This window comes from Artemia sp. Qi Xiang Cuo, chromosome 17, assembly GCF_049724085.1.
Source record: "Artemia sp. Qi Xiang Cuo chromosome 17, ASM4972408v1, whole genome shotgun sequence".
Lineage (NCBI taxonomy): Eukaryota > Metazoa > Arthropoda > Branchiopoda > Anostraca > Artemiidae > Artemia > Artemia sp. Qi Xiang Cuo.
In genome coordinates, this window is record NC_142810.1 from 49,847,464 (window position 1) to 49,866,895 (window position 19,432).

Consider the following 19,432-nt stretch of genomic DNA (forward strand, 5'->3'; position numbering starts at 1 on the left):
TGTAAACAAAGCCTGGGCCAACTCAAGCTCCCAACCCTGGAGGAAAGGAGGCATGAAATGCTGATGAAGTTTGGAGCTGACATCCTGAAGTCCTCAACACACCGATATATACTTCCTCCGTTTACTTCAGAGACCCAAGCACACAAAACAAGGTTGGCAACTCTGAAAGAGGGAAAAGAAACTGTTGGAGTGCCCGCCTACACACTCGACAACAAGATATCTAAAATCGTTTGTGCCCTACTACGTCATATATTATAACAATAGTGTCCTGAAGTAGAGGTGATGGTTCATCATTTATGTTTTTCTTGGTGCTGTGTCTTTGTGCTTTTTTTTTTGTGCTTAAATTGACGATACCCATGTTATTGCAGTGTGATAAAGGGAACGAATACAGATTATATTATTATATTATTAAGATATTGTTAGTAAGCCCTTTTGACAATCTGTATGCACATAGTGTGTTTTGGTTTATCTCAAGTTTCCCCTCAACATTTAATTAAATTGTCACCTCAATGTCTTCAGTCTTAATAGTAATGGCTACAGAAGCAATCGTTGTAGTAGTAATAGTGGTAAAAGTACCAGTAGTAGTAGTAACAGTAGTAGCGTGCAAATATTGCACCTTTTGTTATTTAATTAAATAAAAAAAAAAGTTTTTTAAACTGAAAGTAAGGAGCGACATTAAAACTTAAAACGAACAGAAATTATTCCGTATGTGAAAGGGGTTGTCCCCTCCTCGACGCCTCGATCTTCACGCTAAAGTTTTTATTGTTTTAAAAAGTTAAGTTGAGACAAAGCGTCAAACTTTAGCGTAAAGAGCGAGGCTTTGAGGAGGGGACAGCCCCTTTCACATACGGAATAATTTCTGTTCGTTTTAAGTTTTAATGTCGCTCCTTACTTTCAGTTTAAAAGACTTTTTTTTTTTAATTTAATTTCTGATCGTTTTTTAGTTAATGCAGCTTTTATTTTGGCTAACCTTCATTGAATAAGTAAACAAATTTGCATAAAAATATTACTTTTCTTTTGCTAAATGGATGTCTCTAAATTTGGTTATGACGCAATTTACAAATTAACTTACGTAACTAACTTCTATATTCGTATATTTTTCTTCTGGCAAAAATACGTTGCAGATATAGTTGCAGATTTTTGCAGATATGAGATTGAAACTTATGTAATAGGGTTTTGTGATACGCTGAAACTGACGGTGGGATTTTCATTAAAATTCTTTCACTTGTTGGGGATGTTTCCCTCCCTCTTTAAAAAATCGGGTAAATTTTCTCAGGCTCGTAGCCTTTGATGAGTAATACTAAACTTAATAAAATGTATATATTTAGAATCAGCATTATAAACACATTCTTTTGATACATTTATTGACATCAAAATTCCGTTTTTAAAAGTTTCGATTACTATTGAGCCGTATCGCTTGTTTTTTTTTTTTTTTTTTTTTATTATGTATATGTTATTAAGTATATTAAGGGGTTCTCCCCTTAGTCAATACCACGCTCTTTACGTTAAAAGTTAAAAAAAAAAATTTATTCACAAACCCCTGAATCACAAAGGCCGTTTAATTAGAATAGATAGCTCTTTTGAAAGCACTAAAAAAAACTGTAGCGTAAAGAGTGACGTATTGACTTGTTGGAGAACCCCCTCACATACGTTATAATTTCTGTTCGTTTTAAGTTCTAATGTTGCTTCTTACTTTCAGCTGAAAAAATTTGTTTTTTTTTATTTAATTTCTGATCGTTTTTTAAATAATGCTTGGAAATCCGGCGCCCCCTTCATAGAAATGTCCCTTGCCCCAAAGAAACCTCCTCCACGGAAAGATTCTCCATAATAACCCCCTCCTCTAGCCCCCCCCCCCCCTCCAGAAAAAAAAACCTTCCTGAAAATGTCTGTATACGTCCCAATAACCAATAAATAATGCTGGCAAGTCCGGCGCCCCCTTCATGGCAATTTCCCTTCCCCCATGAAAACTTCCTTGATGGACAGATCCTCCAACATAACCCCCGACCCCCCCCCCCCTACCAGAAAAAACCCCTCGTGAAAACTTCTGTATACTTCCCAATAACCAATACTATATGTTAACATTGGGTAAAGTTCATAACTTTTAGCCCTCCCCTTGGGAACTTCGGGGGATTAAGTCATCCTAAAAGACATATTTATCATATTTTTGACCATGCTGAACAAAATGGCTATCTCAAAATTTTGATCGTGTGACTTTGGGAAAACAATAAGCGTGGGAGGGGGCCTAGTTGCCCTCCATTTTTTTTTGTCACTTAAAAAGCGCACTAGAACTTTTAATTTCAGTTTCAATGAGCCCTCCCGCGATTTTCTAGGACCACTGGGTCGATTCGAACACCCCTGGGGAAAAAAAAACAACAAAAAAATACAAATAAACACGCATCCGTGATCTTTCTTCTTGAAAAAATACATAATTCCACATTTTTGCAGAAAGGAGCTTGAAACCTCTACAGTAGGGTTCTCTGATACGCTGAATATGATGGTGTGATTTTCATTAAGGTTCTATAGCTTTTAGGGGGTCTTTTCCCTTTTTTTCGAAAATCAGCCAAATTTTCTCAGGCGCGTAACTTTTGATAGGTAGGACTAAACTTGATCAACCTTATATATATTTGAAAGCAACATTAAAATATCATTCTTTTGATGTATCTATTGGTATCAAAAACCCGTTTTCTAGAGTTTCGGTTACCATTGAGCCGGGTCGCTCCTTACTTACAGTTCGTTACCACGAACTGTTTCATCATACCCCTCATCATTCTCTGGAAGTTCCTACTTTATACCTTTAGACATTCCTGAATTGCACTCTTTTGACAACCTTTATCACACGTATTTTGATTAGTTCAGCACTCCCCTTCCCCTTAACATTCTCTGAAAGCTTCATCTGAATGTTTTTGGTCTTTTTGTACATTAAAGGTCAATCATGGCGTTTTTCCCAATTGCCAGTACTATATATAAACTGAATTAATTGAATAAATCTCACCCCCTCGTCCTCAGGGGTGTGTGTGTGTGGAAGGGGGGGGGGGTTGACATCCCCAGGGACATAGTTTCTAGACCTTTTAACTATGCTGAACAAAATGGCTATCTCAAAATTTTGATTGGATGTGCTTGGGGAATTAACGGGCGTGATAGGGGGGCTGGCTTCCCTTCGATCACTTTTAACTTCTAAAAAGAGCACTAGAATTCTCAATTTCCTATCGAATGGGCTCCTTCCGAAGTTTCTACTACAAATTTTTCAATGCGAACTAATTTGGCGAAAAGAAAGAAAAAAAAATACATTGTTCCCACGTCGCTCTTTACTTAGGCAGCGCTATTGCGCTACCTGATATAAATATTATTTTTCCTTAAAAGGGAAATCGGGAAGCTTCCTTCTTTAAATTGTACTTGAAATACCATTCTAATTTGTTGTAAATTGATGGGGGGGGGTGCAACAGATAAATATTTGTGCTGGGCTGGGGACTGTAAGCAAACAGACAAGTTTATATTTAAAACTTTTTCACTGGGGTTCCAAAGTAAAAGTCCTTGCAGAGTGTCAATTGCAAAATAAATATCAGGTCGTTTACTGTCTAGAGTTGCAATTTCTTTCATGGAGGTGGTGGGGGGGGATGGGCTTCCAGAGAAGCTTTTCTGGTTTTAAAAATACTTTAAAACCGATTTTGAAGGTTCTTTCCAATTCCAATTTTCAGGAAGAATTAGAGAACTAACTCAATGAGTTCCTAAATCTACTACCTTTTCACCACTAGTCTTATTTGGGGAGTATTTAACCTTGTACTGTGTATACCCCTACATAATAGCATATTTCTCTATAGTTTTTCATAGTAAGAGCTGCTAATTGGTATACCAAGGACATTTATTTGGGTCGACAAAAATTAAGATGGCCAATAAGTTTATATAAAAGTTGTGAATATTCAGTATTTACATTATATGAAATTTGAATTTTGTTTTCCTTAGAAGAGGTATTGATAAAAAACAAGGTTCTTTAAACATGAATCTTTTTTCTTATTTGATGACATGAGTAAACATCATGTCAAATTTAGCTTATTTCAAAGCCGGGTTTATAGATGCTTGCAACTGACACTTTACTCAGTTCTGGCCTCTTATGCGCTCGGGACAGAGTCTTAGTTAGCGCCCCCCACCATTGTCTCCCATAAATTTTTCAGGCCAAATATGCTTTTATTGTCAAAATTATTTTCAATTTATTAATAAGTTGAAAATTTATGTTTAATTATTTTTTAGTTTACAATTAAAATTATTTAATTATTATTACCTTTTTTTAGATATTATTATCTAATAATTTTTTCCTTTATTTATAACTTATTTGTTAATTATTTTCATTTCTTAACTGCGCCTCTACTTTATCTCAATAAAAAATAAAATTACAAAATTATTTTAACCGTTTGATTATTTATTTGAAATTGTGCGCCCTAAATGTCCGCGCCCGGGGCAGTTGGCTCTGTCCTTCCGTTAAAACCCCTTCTAACATTACTCTACTCAAGTAATGAGTGCACAAATAGAGCACTTTATTAATGAGCGCTCGAAGAAATCTTACTTTGAGGAGTACAGTTCTGGATATTTCATTTTAATCGAGAGAAATGACAGCTTAATAATTTAGAATATTTATATTGGCAGTGTGGGCTCAGGGAAGATACGTGGATGTGGGCGTCGTATTTGGGATAAGATGTATTTATAACCCCAAGAAGCTTGATGGAGTTAACTGAATATTCTCCTGAATAGGCTGGAAAACAAGTGAGGGTAGGACTTTCAAATTTAATATTACTGCAGTATTTTAGTTGATGTACTTCTATATTAAAAGCTGAAACAACAAAGGAAAAATTATTCAGAGTACATTTTTTTATCGCTTTTTTTTTTTTTTTTTTTTTTTTTTTTTTTTTTTCACCAAATTCCTTTATTTTAGGAAGAAACTGTACCGGCTTTATTTGGTAAATCCTTGCATTAATTAATAACCAAAAGAACAATTCAAAAGAGAGTGGCAAAAGCTCCGTTTATAGTAACAGTCGAAGTGTTGAGGAAGTCAAAAATAGTTACTGTAAAAATAAAAACCTGGGTTCCTCCTAAAATTTATGTAAAGACACCACCCCTCTTTTCAGAAAGACTGCAATAGTTGGCTGATAATGTGCTTTTTTCTAGCGTTTTAATCCCGCTCCCATATCTAACTCAAAGTTTTATACCCTCCCCCCCCCTCCAAAAAGCGGAAGGGCTTTTCATGTCAGCTTTTATCTTACTTACTTACTGAAGACAATGTACGGGGATTTTAGTCTAAGTAAGTTTCGGAACCTGTTGGACTAAATTTTTGAACTTGTCGTCCCTTATTCAACTTGTGACCATGCTTCCAGAAACCCCAGGGCCGTATTCAGGGGGGGGGGAGGTTAGGCTACCCCGTTTGACCCCCCCCCCCCGAAATTTTTGTCTGACTCGTAAAAACGTAACAAAAATAGATATAAACAAATTCTGTATGCATTTTTTGAGGATCTTTTTGTATAACCCCCCCCCCCGAACATTTTTTTAGTAAAACCCCCTCCAAAAACAAATCCTGCATACGGCCTTGAGAAATCCCCAAACTGTTTGACATCCTTTCTGATTACGCTATGCCAACATTTAAGCTGACCGCTTTATGTTTTCCTTTCACTTGAACCTAGCCACTTGAGACGTTTTTTCTTGATCATGGAAGAGATGTCAAGTGTTTGTCTGCATATTTTCAAAAGCTGCTGACTCCTGATTCTATGTGCCAGCTTTTGTTACAAGTGACCAGTGGACGTTTTCTGTCAAGTGGCCGAATGTCAAGTGGGCGCTGACCACTGTTATATGCAGATATCAAGTTACACTAGATTGGTTCTCAGAAATTTTTAGTCCTGGCTTTGGTCTAAACCATAGACTTTCAGTACACTAGTGCATGAATGGGAAACATTTTCGTTAAAAGACCATATTGCAAGCGTCTTTACTAATAAGGGCCACATATTTTACGGCTATATATGAATTAATGCCAATCCATAACCATCAATTATTTATTTAACATTTACATTGCATTACAAAAGTGCCACATTTCATATGAATCAAATGGAAACAGTTTCCTAACAGGTAATAACACTTGACAAGTCATTATTATTATCAACTATCACAATAGATGTTTATAAATAGGAGTTTCATATCTATGTATTTGGTGGAGTATTTCAAATTCTGCTCCTCAAAGACAACTTTGCAATCAAGGCGCAGTGCTCAATGTTAATTTAACGTTTACCGTTTCACTTTTTTTTTGTTAACGTTACCATTAATTTGATGATTCCGACCTAAAATGTAAATTTTACAAATCTTATCAATATAAAAATAAACCTACAGTATTTGTATTTTTGCTACTTCCTTTTAGACGGAAATGCAGAGAAACTAAGAAAATGCTTAGAAATGTACCAAGTAATATAATTCATTAGAGAAGAAAAACATTAGAGATAAGTCACAACACGTAATATATATTTTCCTGCAGGCTGTATAATAAGCAGTTCCATTGCAACTGAACCACCATTTAAACTGAATCCTAAGCAACTGAACCACAGTGTAACTGAACCAGCATGCAACTGAACCACCGTGCAACTGAATCCTCGTGCAACTGAACCCCCTTTAACTGAACCCTCATGCAACTCAACCCCCGTGTAAGTGAACCACCGGGCAACTGAACCACCATGCAACTGAACCATCGTGCAACTGAACCATCGTGTAACTCAACCACGGTACTTACATTGGGTAAAACACAAGTTAGAATCTTTACATGGACTTGTTTGTTTTTTAAAGTAATGATATAAGTGACTATCAAGATGGTTAATAAAAAAGCTCTTTTTTGTTGTCAAAAAACCAAGAAAAATCAGCCGACTCGAACTCTTAAAGCTAGATTTATTTCTCCTTTTTTATATCTGTTAATGGGGTTCCCTTCACCCTGTCACTTTCACCGGGTCTACGGGGGTTGAGTTGCACGAGGGTTTAGTTAAATGGGGCTCAGTTGCCCGGTGGACCAGTTACACGAGGGTTCAGTTGCACGGGTAATCGGTTATACAGGGGCTCAGTTGCACGGTGGTTCAGTTACACGGGTTCAGTTGCTTGTGGTTCGGTTACACGGTGGTTCAGTAACACGCACACCATAATAAACCGGTTAGGACCTGTTTAGGGCTGTAGATTGGCCCAGCTCCAGCATTAGAGATATAAATAGGTTTAAGATAATCAGTTAAACGTCAGCTGCTAATTTTTGTTTTTAAGTAATATCCGTGGTTTAAAAGGGAAATTAATGCTCTAAATTCTATGAGTTATCCCTATGGTTAGGGCTAGAAGGTCAAATATATAGATGTTCAATTTGGCTTGTAAGCTGTGTATTCAATTGTGTGCTCAGTATGTCAGTTGCGTGTGTGGTTTCAGTTGTATTTCAATATCTTTTTCTCTCCTTTAAGAGGTCAATTGTCAGAGGCTATTTGGCATAGTGACCTGAAGCTTGCTGAGGTGACAAAAATTAGAGGTAGCTATTGGCAAAGCTTTGGTTTTCAAATTGACGACAAACTATATCTTCGCCCAGAGGAGGCTTTGTTCCTTATTGAAACAGTAAGTAATGGTGCAGTCCTTCCTTCACACAGAATAGATCCAGAAGGAGATTCAAAGGATCTTATAAGAAAACCATATATATTTTATTTAAAGGGGGTTTTTTAGTACTTCAGATCATTGACATCTCCTGATGCATCCTTTGGATGTAGGGTTTTCCTTTATTTTTATGCTTGTTTTTTTTTCGAGGGGGGGGGGGTCTTTGGGGTAGAGAGTACCATTGGTGATTTATTGGTTGTTTGCTGTTATTTTATAGTAGGTTAGGGAAGGTAAAGTGGCCTAATTTTCTCTCATATCAGTTATATTATTTTTTTAAGTGTTTTCTTTATTGTTTATAATTGTTGATAGCAAGTGTCATTGGGTTTTAATAACTAATTCTGTGGTTACTGTATTTCTTTCAATAATGTTGGCAAAACCATCGTTACTGTTTGGTTGTTATCGAGGTTGCAATGTTCAACGTAGGGGTATTCAGGGTGAAACCTGAATTTGCTAAGACGCAACTCTCTCCTTCTCCTCCTATTGGCCATTGTACAACCGAAACTTTTCAAAGGTCCGGACAGCTTATGAAGAGTGTCCTTTGTGAAGGGCCCAGGTTCTCTGGTGGTTTGACGCAGATTCAAAAGCTATGGAATTGATTGAAGATGAACCCAACAAGGAAAGATGTTAAAATGCAAAAACATAGGGTAAATTCTCTGAATGGGGGACTCGTCCAATCTGAACGTCGTTTGACTGTCGAGTGTCGCTGTTGATCTTTTAATCGTCGTTTGATCGAATTATCATTTCAATATAATTAAAAAAAAAGTGACGGAATAATTATGGTATTTCCTGTTCATCAAATTTTTGTTAATTATTTGAGAATGAGGAGAATCTCTGCAAAAGGAGGCTCCAAAAAAGGGTTTTTTGAGATTGACGGGTATCAGAAAGCACAGGTACTTTAAGATTTTGGATTAGATTGAAAGGAACAACTTTTCTTTGAACTTGTCATTACTGATGATGTCTACCATTATTGCAGCAGCTCCAAAGGTAAAAAAAGGAAAGAATAAGAAATTATTCTCTGCTATTTTTATTTTTTCTGGCAAGATTTTGGTAACTTTTGCCAAAAAGTCAAGCAATGCCGGTTTCTCAGCGATTAAATGTCGTGATAGCAGAAACGCAGCAGTTCAGTTTGGTATCACTCTGTCTTCAACTTCATACGAGACCCCTACTGTAGATGAAGCCTTTATCAAAGCTGCGTTATCAGTCAAAATTTGGCATCAAAGGTTCTGCTCAAGTTTAAGAACTTCAGCAAGCTATACCTCTTCCATGATGTGACTTAGGTCACTGCCTAGCTTTTCCAGGAGATTCTTGGGATATAACAGTTTCTGCTAGTCCTCTATATCTGTATAGAGCTTAAAAATGAAAATTCTTTAATATCAGGAGGGAGGGCAACCGCATTTCCTTCAGAAGACCTCATTTAGCCCTCTTCCCACTGTATTTTCTTTTTTGATCTCACACATTCAATTCCCATACAGATATTGAAAGAGTATATTGTTTTTAATTTTTACACCCTTTTATATTAAATTGTACCCTGCTATTTGAATACGCATATATGTCGAATTTTAAGGTTCAACTCTACTCAAAGGGAGATCGAGACGCAGATGCATAAGTAAGGGTGCCAAAGGTTTGCCTTAGTAGTCGTGTCTTACTCGTCAGAGACTTTGTCTACGACAAAGACCGGGATGACGAAGGTGGATGTCATCCAGATGAAACACATCTGAGAAATTGAATGCCTCAAATGATTTACACGGACAGAACTTGGAAAATCTTTCTTGTTTAATATTACCAACGCTTATCCGACCAGCTGTGTCCCGCTGTGTCCCGCTCGCTGCGTTGGAATGGCCCTCTACTTCGTCTGCCACCGTAAACTTCTATCTGACTCATCTTAGACTTTGACCCAACAGCAAATGGTTGGAATAGCCCTAGAGGAAGACCCCGCACCAGATGGTGATTGTCATTCATGGTCAACTCACTTCCCGAAACATCGGCCCCACCGAAGCTCCGAACCTCGCCCATAACAGGCCACTCTAGAGTTGACTAGTGGCGTTCGCGTGTTCCCTTTACGCTGGTGACGCTGCCGAGAAAGAGCCTTAAGTAAGTAAGTAAGCATATTTTGATTGTGTGTGTTTATCAAATTGTGTATTTGAACTAGATTTTCTTTGTAATTGACAAATATTTTTCTTTGTCTTATGACAATCGGATATTACAGAATGATTTTTATAATTATTTTTCCCTCTCTGGCTCTCGCAAGAATTAATTTTGTACTAATGGACGTTGGTACTTTTTAGTTATAGTAACAGGATTTTCTCTGTCCAGTAGGACCTCAGAGGCATATCATTATTTTGTCCTTGTATGTACGGCAGGAAGAGGAGTTTGAAAGATTTGTCTGTGCAGACTTCACAACTTATTCACTAATTTAAGTAATAATTCCCCTCCCATTATCTACATCGTATTCGCACTATAAAGGATTCGGCAAATTTGTCTCATCCTCGTTGATGCTATAGCTGCAACTTAGTAAGAAATTTTAATAAAGTTCATTTCCTTTCCAATCAACTTAAGAAATGATAAGAACTTGCTACTGTAACAAGTAAAAACCTGAATTTCATGTGACTATGTAACCTGGGTAGTTTATTTACTTTTCTACTGCTATCGAAAATTGATGCAAAATTCCTTTGGCCAGCGGGTCTGTGAACACATCTGGAAGTCACAAAATAAAGGTATTATCTGATGTAAATGGTTTCTTATGGTAACTCCGATGTTAAGTAGAGGAATATATCCAGATTCAATAGAAATATAAAAGTTTGTGTAACTTACTTGAATAAACAAAAAAAAATGTGACAAAAAGATATTTATGATGATTCATGGCATTGAACTTCACTAGAATTAATCTTATTAAATAAACTTACCATATGCAAGTTTTGTTAATTTCTCTATTGTTCGGTATCTTAGGAATACAAAAAAAAAAAAAAAAAATTAGAATCAACCTTTTTCTTATAAAAACAATGCTTTCAAACACAAACATAGTGCCTAGCAAACTAAAGCCTGTTATTTTGTCGGTACTAGTATGATATAGCCCCTGCCGCTCAAGTTGTTTATTCATTGACACATTATAGAACCAGTTCTTTTTCATTAGTTTCTTTCAGCTTAGCGTGAGACAAGACAAAGAGAAGTGACAGAATAGATGAAAAGTATATAATTTAGGCTATATATTTGCACATTGGAGGGGGAGGGGTAAAGTATCTGAACAGTTTGAAGTTAGAAAGCAATTCTTACTTCATAATATGCAAAGTAATTGTACCTAACACATTAGGCATGCAGAACCGCTATACTCCCCCCCCTCTAATGTGCAAATATATAGCCCAAATTTATTTCTAAAGTATTATATTTTTATCATACTTGGGTATATTTCATTAGGATTGAGCGTCAGAGAAACATGTTAGCAGAACATTAGGTAGGGGCTTTATCAAACAAGTACCATTTTGTCTTCTTGCTTTCCTGCTTTATTTTCGAAAACCCTGGTATTGAATTTGTCCAAGTTTATGTCTCAGAAAGGTTTTTAGTTTTAACGACTTGTGAGAGTCAAAGTTCAAATCACATAGTAAAGTTTCTTCAAAGCCAAATTGGAATTATCTTTCCTTTATATTTCCATATTATTTCCAGTCTCAGTTGGACCTTCTTAATTTTTCATTGGAACAATTGGTAATTGGAAAAAATCAGCCATCTCTTCTTGGGTGGTTCTCCTCGAAGTTTTTTTTCTTTTTAATTATTTATTTTAAGAAAATCTTAACTCTCAGTCAAAGAAATTAAGTTTCTGAAGTTGGCCAGACACTTGAACGACAAAATATTTAAATATTCTTTATTTAGGCATTCTTTTGCCAGTCTTTTAGTTTTCATTGCTCTTTATATTATTTTGTATTTTGTATAGTAATTGACTCAAAAAGTCGGATTCGGACTTTCAGGGCATATGATTTAAAAAAATAAACTTCATATCCTATGTAAACGAACCCCTGAAAAAGAATTGATAAAATTTCTGCATCAAAAGAATCAGCTTTTTTAATGGTTTGAAGTATAAAATTCGTTGAGTTTAAAGTTATCCATTGAAATTTACGTGTCTGAGGAAATTTGTCTAATTTTTGAAAAGGTGGGGAACACCCCGAGGAAGGCAAAATTTGAATGGGATTTGATGGGTGATGGCAAAATTTGGCAAAATTTGAGTGGCAAAAGAGGCAAAATTTGAATGGGATTTGATCGAAGTATTTTATTTAATTAAAAGCCACCAAAATAGCTGATTCTATTGATATAGAAATTTTATCAAAGTTTATTTTTTAGAGGTGATAAGATGTTTTTCTTCTAAAAATTTTTATCACAACCCCTGAAGAGCTGAAATTGAATTTCGGGGTCATAAATAAAAACAGGAGAAACATAAAAAGTAACGAAGATTAGAAAACTGGCAAAAGAATGCCAAAATTAAAATTGCCAGAACGAAAATCTATTTATTAGTCACTATTTAAAATGAGATTGGTCATAACAATTTAAAAAGACGAAACAAGTAAAACTAAATAAAAGGATATAAATATGAAAATAAAAATGAAAGGGATATTAAAAAGGAAGAGGAAAAAAACAAACGAACATGTACAAAACTTGGTAACGCCTTTGCCAATTAATAAGAACAAAAAAAAAACTATCAGAGATCTGTTTATTTTTTGCGTAATAGTGGGGACATAGATTTTTCCATTTCTGGAGGCAATGCAGCTAACGGGAGATACGCTTGGAACAGGCTGTGGAACGGCCCGAGTAGGGCGTAATCTCGGTGGGAGTGTCTTTTCGGAAAAATTTGTTGTGTGCCAGGGTTTGCTGTTGTGATTAAAAAAAATGAAGGAACGACACACGTCTCCTGTGCTCAAGTGTTTCTAATCTAGTTTTCTTTAGAAGGGGAGACCATGGGGCTCTATCTTTTTTTTTTTTTAATATTCGCAATCACTCTTTTTTGGATAGATTCAATTTTATCTGACTCTTATCTTTAAACATCAGGATGTCAAACTGGGTAATTATATTCGAGTTGAGGGTGGACAACGGACATACATCCTTGAAGAATGGGACTGGGAATACCAAATTTACTTAGAAGCTTAAGGAGAGAGATGGATGCATTAGCTTTATGGATGATATTTTTAACAAGTATACTCACTTTAAGTTAGAAGAAATTTTGATCCTAGGTAATTTAAAGGAGCTTGCGGAAATTTCAGGAGGGATAGGATTCAGAAAATGGGGCTGGGTTTTGAGGAAACTGGGATTGGATTTTGGAAACTGGGATTATGGGGCTGGAGTTGGAATTATCATATATTTAGAAGAGTTTACTCTCATGTCCAAGTTCAATACATCCTGTGCAATGTCATTGAGGATCCTCATAGGATCGCTCTTTAGTTGTTTTAGGAAGTTTCAATAAACGTAAAATCATCAGCAAATTTCTGTCTTGTCAGGAAAGTCAGGCGGATATCCATGACTAAGAAAAACAGGAGACCTAGAAGAGTACCTTGTGATACTCTAATTTCGACAGCGAGAGGATTGGAACAATAACTCAGATGTTTAACTACTTGTGATCCATTTATACTCAGGAGGCAACCAATTTTAACTACTTGTGATCTACTTGTTCAGATGTTTAACTACTTGTGATCTACTTATACAAAGGAGGCAACCAATTTTAACTACTTGTGATCTACTTGTTCAGATGTTTAACTACTTGTGATCTACTTATACAAAGGAGGCAACCAATTTTAACTACTTGTGATCTACTTGTTCAGATGTTTAACTACTTGTGATCTACTTATACAAAGGAGGCAACCAATTTTAACTACTTGTGATCTACTTGTTCAGATGTTTAACTACTTGTGATCTACTTATACAAAGGAGGCAACCAATTTTAACTACTTGTGATCTACTTGTTCAGATGTTTAACTACTTGTGATCTACTTATACAAAGGAGGCAACCAATTTTAACTACTTGTGATCTACTTGTTCAGATGTTTAACTACTTGTGATCTACTTATACAAAGGAGGCAACCAATTTTAACTACTTGTGATCTACTTGTTCAGATGTTTAACTACTTGTGATCTACTTATACAAAGGAGGCAACCAATTTTAACTACTTGTGATCTACTTGTTCAGATGTTTAACTACTTGTGATCTACTTATACAAAGGAGGCAACCAATTTTAACTACTTGTGATCTACTTGTTCAGATGTTTAACTACTTGTGATCTACTTATACAAAGGAGGCAACCAATTTTAACTACTTGTGATCTACTTGTTCAGATGTTTAACTACTTGTGATCTACTTATACAAAGGAGGCAACCAATTTTAACTACTTGTGATCTACTTGTTCAGATGTTTAACTACTTGTGATCTACTTATACAAAGGAGGCAACCAATTTTAACTACTTGTGATCTACTTGTTCAGATGTTTAACTACTTGTGATCTACTTATACAAAGGAGGCAACCAATTTCACCAGAGAAGAATTAATATTAAACTCAGTGACAAGCGTTTGAACTAAAATATTGTGCGACAAGATCAAATGCTTTTTGGAGATCAATGGAAATCGAATTTACGCAAGTATTCGGCTTTTCAAGAGCTTCTCCAATGGTGTTTGCAAGATGAACAAGGTAATGGGAGGTAGAAGTATATTTGAGGTTTCTGAATTGCCTCTGCTCATTTAGAGGTTGGATTTATTGCTTAAGCCAGTCTGTAAGGAATCCTTCATTTCCATTAGTGTTTTTCCAGGGATGTTCACAAGATGAACAAAGTAATGGGAGGTAGAAGTATATTTGAGGTTTCCGATTTGCCTCTGGTCAGTTAGAGGTTGGATTTGCAGCTTAAACCAATCTGCTAGGAATCATTCACATACTTCTGAGAATATAGAGATGAGACAAAAAAGAGTTAACACCTTCAAAACCAGTTCTCCTTAGTTTTGGAATTTTGACTAATAAAGAAACCTTAAAGGAAAAAGCAAATTGAATCCACCATAATATCACTGGCATCACCAACTAAGAAAAGTACGGCATTGGGATACTTAAAAATAACAGATTCAGCACTGACTGCATCATATACTTTTTAAGGCGTATTTGAAACCCTGCTTCCATATTTGTAGAAATTGCCCAGAGTTGATAGTCTCATTGAAATGGACACGCAAGGGCGTTGAAAGAAAATCACAGAAATCAGTAATAAGGGAAAATGTATATCCAAAGGGCAGACACTTGTTTTTCATAGTCTCCAAATTCTTCTTTCAACCTCCAAAGGACAAATAAAGGGTTAAGAATAATAAAGATCATCAGTTGATAATTGATACGACAATACTGGAAGACTTTGGACAATGGAAGCAAGGAACCTGCTAAGGCTATTAATGGTAACTTCAGGTAGTTCAGGCTGGTTAAAATTTAGCTGGTCAAGTCTCCTGTCGCCCAACTTTTTAACTGCTCATGCCAGTTCTTTTGTTGGATTTCAAACAAATCTTTGACCTTATTTTTGCTGCTGTGTCGATGTTCTTTACAAATCTCTCTAATATTTTTTTTCAGGTTTTATTAGTGCCATCTAAATTACCGCATCTGAGCAGCTTTAGTTTATTTCTTCTTATTGTCTTTATGGATTGATTAATTTAGTGCTTATCACTGTAACAGTGTGTGACTTGTTTGACCCCCCCCCCCTCGTAATTTTTTTTTTGTCCCCCTAACAAAATTCTGGAAACTCCGGGAAAAGTATGAACTATCTGGCGTTTAACTTTTATTTTGAAAGAAACAATTTTTTCATCAAGCTTTCTTAAATTGCAGATGTCGAACCAATCTTCGGCATTCACTCATGTGCCAAAGTTAAGAAGTCCAGTGTTATTAAGATGGCCGTAAAGCGCATGGGTGATTTATCAAGAATTTTTACAGTTTGAATTGGGAGACAAAATGAGGGTAAGGCGATACCTCCTACCCAATAGGGCAAAGCTGAGGAGGACTAAAAACTATTCATATTAGTAATAATAACGCCAAGAGAAAGATTTCCCTAGTTTTTGGAGTTTTAACTATTTTTTTACCCTTAAAGAAGAGCAAATTGAATCCACCATAACATCACTGGCATAACGAACTAAGAGAATTCCACCATTGGCATTTTAAAAATCACAAATTCAGCACTTGACTACAATCGCTGGATAAATCTGCGTTTTATCAACATTTTGGTTTGGTGACTAATAAAAAACAGCCATCACAATAATAACAATAGGAAGGGGGAGAACCTTCCGCCTGATACTTAGCCAAAGGGTTTCAAAATGCTCAGATAGACTCGGGACTGGAATCATTGTGAGGTAAAGTTTACTCTTAGTACAAAACAAAACGCCACCACCTTTTTTTTCCTGTTAGGTGGTTGGGAGGACGGCACTTGATATAATGTGAATAATTTGACAATTTTAGGGACCGTTAGCTTAGGTCACCATTAGTCTAAGTCAATCCTTACTTGCAGTTTGTTACGACAAATTGTTAGATATTGATTAGTAGTTTTCCAGCTTTCCTATAGTCTCAGGTAAATAGTCCTTAAATCCTTCCTTTTTTCTGTATTCTACATTTTTTTCTGATCAAGCTGTATCTGAATTTGTATTTATTGTTTCAGGCTTGTATCGAATTACGCTACGAAGGAGTGCCTGTCAGCATTCAACAGGGATTTGAACTGTTATTCAAAGATAAAGAGCAGCTGCAAAGTTATAGAATATATAGAGAATTAAAACAGTTGGGATATAGAGTTAGACGTTCCCAGGATAGAAAGAACTTTGGAGAAATTTATCCCCTAGAAGAGAGCAAAATGACCACAAATTCGGCTACTGCTGATGCTGCCTCTGTTACTGCTGTTGCTGAAGCACCTAGAGGTGATGTTGCTGAAGTAGAATGCAATGATATTGTGGATGCAAAAATGGTAGAAATGGTTGAGGATACTATAAATAATGTTGGTGTTGAAACTATTGGAGATACCGATAGTTTATCTAAACATAGTGAAAGCTTTGGTGGAATAGATTCCGTAATAATCGATGACGGTGCTTCTAAAAACTGTGCTGGACATTCTTCTTGCAGTGATGATGCTGCAAAAATTCTTGACAACTTGGGTGAAAGAGGTGATAATTGTGCTGTCAGAACATATCCCGAAGAAACTGTTGCTTCTGGAAAGGATGCAAAACAGGGTGAAGGGGCTAATAATCTGATTTTTAGAACAAATGGTGAGAAGCCTCAGGAAATGGTTGATGATTTGAACCCTAGAAATTACGATGGAGAAAATATAGCTGCTGGTAATTTTTCAGGACTTAGCAAGAACTTGGATGAAGTGCTTGAGGACCTGCCTCATCAAAAATGCACCAAAGAAATTATAATGACTCATAATCCTGCAGAAAAAACAGAGAGCTTGAGTGATAGACTTGATTATTGTACTCCTGGAACAGGCACAGAAGAAGAAGAACAGGCACAGGTGCCTGAGAGTGTTTTAAATGACAGTGAGAATTTATGCGAAATAACAGTGGAAACATGTACTAATAATGATGTTCTTAGTGAACAGGTGACTGGAAAGCGTCAGTGTGAAGAGTTGACCTTATCTCAGCCTGTTAGTAAAAAAGTTAGAGGGGAATCTTTGTCCTCTGAAGTACTTTCCTGCACGGATTCTGAAGACGAATGCATGATACTTGGGGAAGTTGAGGGGATATCTCTATCATCATCTAAATTAGGGGCTGGACCAAAAAATGAGGGAGTAGTGTCTGTACAGATTCGCCAAAGTAAAAAACAGTTAGTAAAGTTAACTGACAATCGTGAAGAGCCGCCTGGTATTCAGCTTGTTGATTGCGGTGATAAAGATGAAGCTGCTTCAGATACTGGGAAACACAATAGGGGCCAAACTCTGGGAACTGAAGTTGGAGAGAAGAATGTGAATAAGGTTCTGCTGGTTGATAAAGTGGAACAATCCAGTGAAAAGTCCAGAAATATTGAAAGTCATTTTGAAGCTAACGAAAGTGGTGGCTCAGAAATTGGCTCTGAGGGAAGCTCTGATGACGAATGTCAAATAATTGAGGAATCGTCATTGCCCTCTTACAGATGTGAAGAGAGAAATAAAGCTGTTTACTCGCTGCAGAGAGAAGATGCTGAAACCAATAGCCAGAATGTCCGACTTTATAAGGTTAAAGGTGATTTTGATGGGAGCAAAAGTGACCATGAAGTTATTTTGATTAGTGATGATGAAGAGGAAACGTCTAACGATGGAACTAGTGAATCTTATGAAAGTACTCCAAATTTCTTTGGAGCTGATTCTCTTTGGAGTCAGACACAAAACTGTTATGGATTTTACTTGCCCCCTGGTGGTACTACTTTTGCATGGACCCTGGGTATTATGCGTGAATTTGTGAAGAGCTCTTTACCTGAGTTAATGCCAGATTTGAATAAACTTGATGATCTTAAAAGGGGAATTGACGAAAGCACGAGTTCTAGTGACAGGGAAGAAATAGTAAAGAGATATGACAGCCTTTTATTTAACGTTTCAAAGACAGCATATAGTAGCTATTCTACTGCGCTTACTAAGGATTCAGTTCCAAAAACCGGTTTTTATGTTCCCCAGAGTAGAAAGTATAAATGGGACCAATCTGTAATGTGGAATAATGTACCCCCTGAATTGAAAGCAGAAAGGCTGCTTGTCAAGGCACTCAAGAAGAAAAGAAAATATACACCCTCTGGTCCCAAACGAGATAAACTCATTGAGAAGTATGAAAAAGCTCTATATTCTTTTTCAGAAAAAGTTTATCAAACCTATGTAAAAAGAAAAAAGGAGAAAGACTCTGCTAGCCGTTGTCAGAGTTTCCAGAAAAGGATAAGCGAGACTCAAGGTAAAGGAATAGTTGATGAGATTATCGATTTGACAAGCATAGATGATGAAAAGGAAAGACTTCTCTCAATGATACCAAATATAGCAAAAGTAGCAAAACTAATTGTACCTGCCCCAAGGAAAGAATTTATCCCAAGGAATGTTAACATATGTCATTCATACTATGCTTGGGAAAATAATAAATGTACACCATCAACTTTAGAAGATAACCAAACAGAATCCAAATCACCACTTCTAGTCAAATCACTAACTCCTCCTTATTTTCCACCACCTGTACATCCTTTTGAAGTTAACTTAAGAGCTGGCATGAGCCAGGCTCCCCCATTTACGCATACATTTGGGATTAATCCATGGGCTGAACGGCGAGTAATACCATTTCAACTACTTTCTTTTGGATATAATGGTATGCGTAGCAGGTACAGATCGCCGTTATTTCATAACCCCAGGCCGGCTCAACAGTCTCAAAGAAAAGGGAGGAAAAAGATACGTCGGTATGACAGGTTTCGATCATTTGGTGGGCCCAGTCATCTTAATCAGAGTCAAACAGTCATTGCAGACATAGACGATTGTCTTTCTCTTTCAGATTGCAAGTCAGAGGTCGAATCTAAAGAAATATTTGAGGATATATCAGACGAAATTTCAGAGTCATGTTCTCAAGATGTTAATGCCTTGCTGTCAGAAAATCATGGTAATTCTGTTTTTTTTTTTTTTTTTTTCATCAGCTATATACAAGATGATAGATACATCTTTTTTGTACTTTTTGTCTCGACTCAGGTTCTTTCCAAATTTAATATCAACTATTTGAGATATGCTCATTCATCCACAGAAAATTACGATAAATCTTTTTTTTTCATTAGCTGTACATAAGATGATAGATAATCCCTCCAAGGAATGTCTAGAAACTCCTTACGCT

At 36.3% G+C, this 19,432-nt stretch overlaps 1 protein-coding gene across 2 annotated transcripts in view; it reads left to right on the forward strand.

Moving 5' to 3' along the window:
* Positions 1 to 19,432, forward strand: part of LOC148942300 (uncharacterized) — a 55,777-nt gene that overhangs the window by 26,773 nt on the left and 9,572 nt on the right. Inside the window, exons 3-4 of one of the 2 annotated variants that reach the window (XM_089102968.1) lie at positions 7,458 to 7,605; positions 16,279 to 19,207. In XM_089102968.1, coding sequence (XP_088959094.1) covers positions 7,458 to 7,605; positions 16,279 to 19,207 — 3,077 coding nt within the window. The remainder of the gene's footprint in view (positions 1 to 7,457; positions 7,606 to 16,278; positions 19,208 to 19,432) is intronic. The other variant, XM_089102969.1, reaches the window with a different exon arrangement.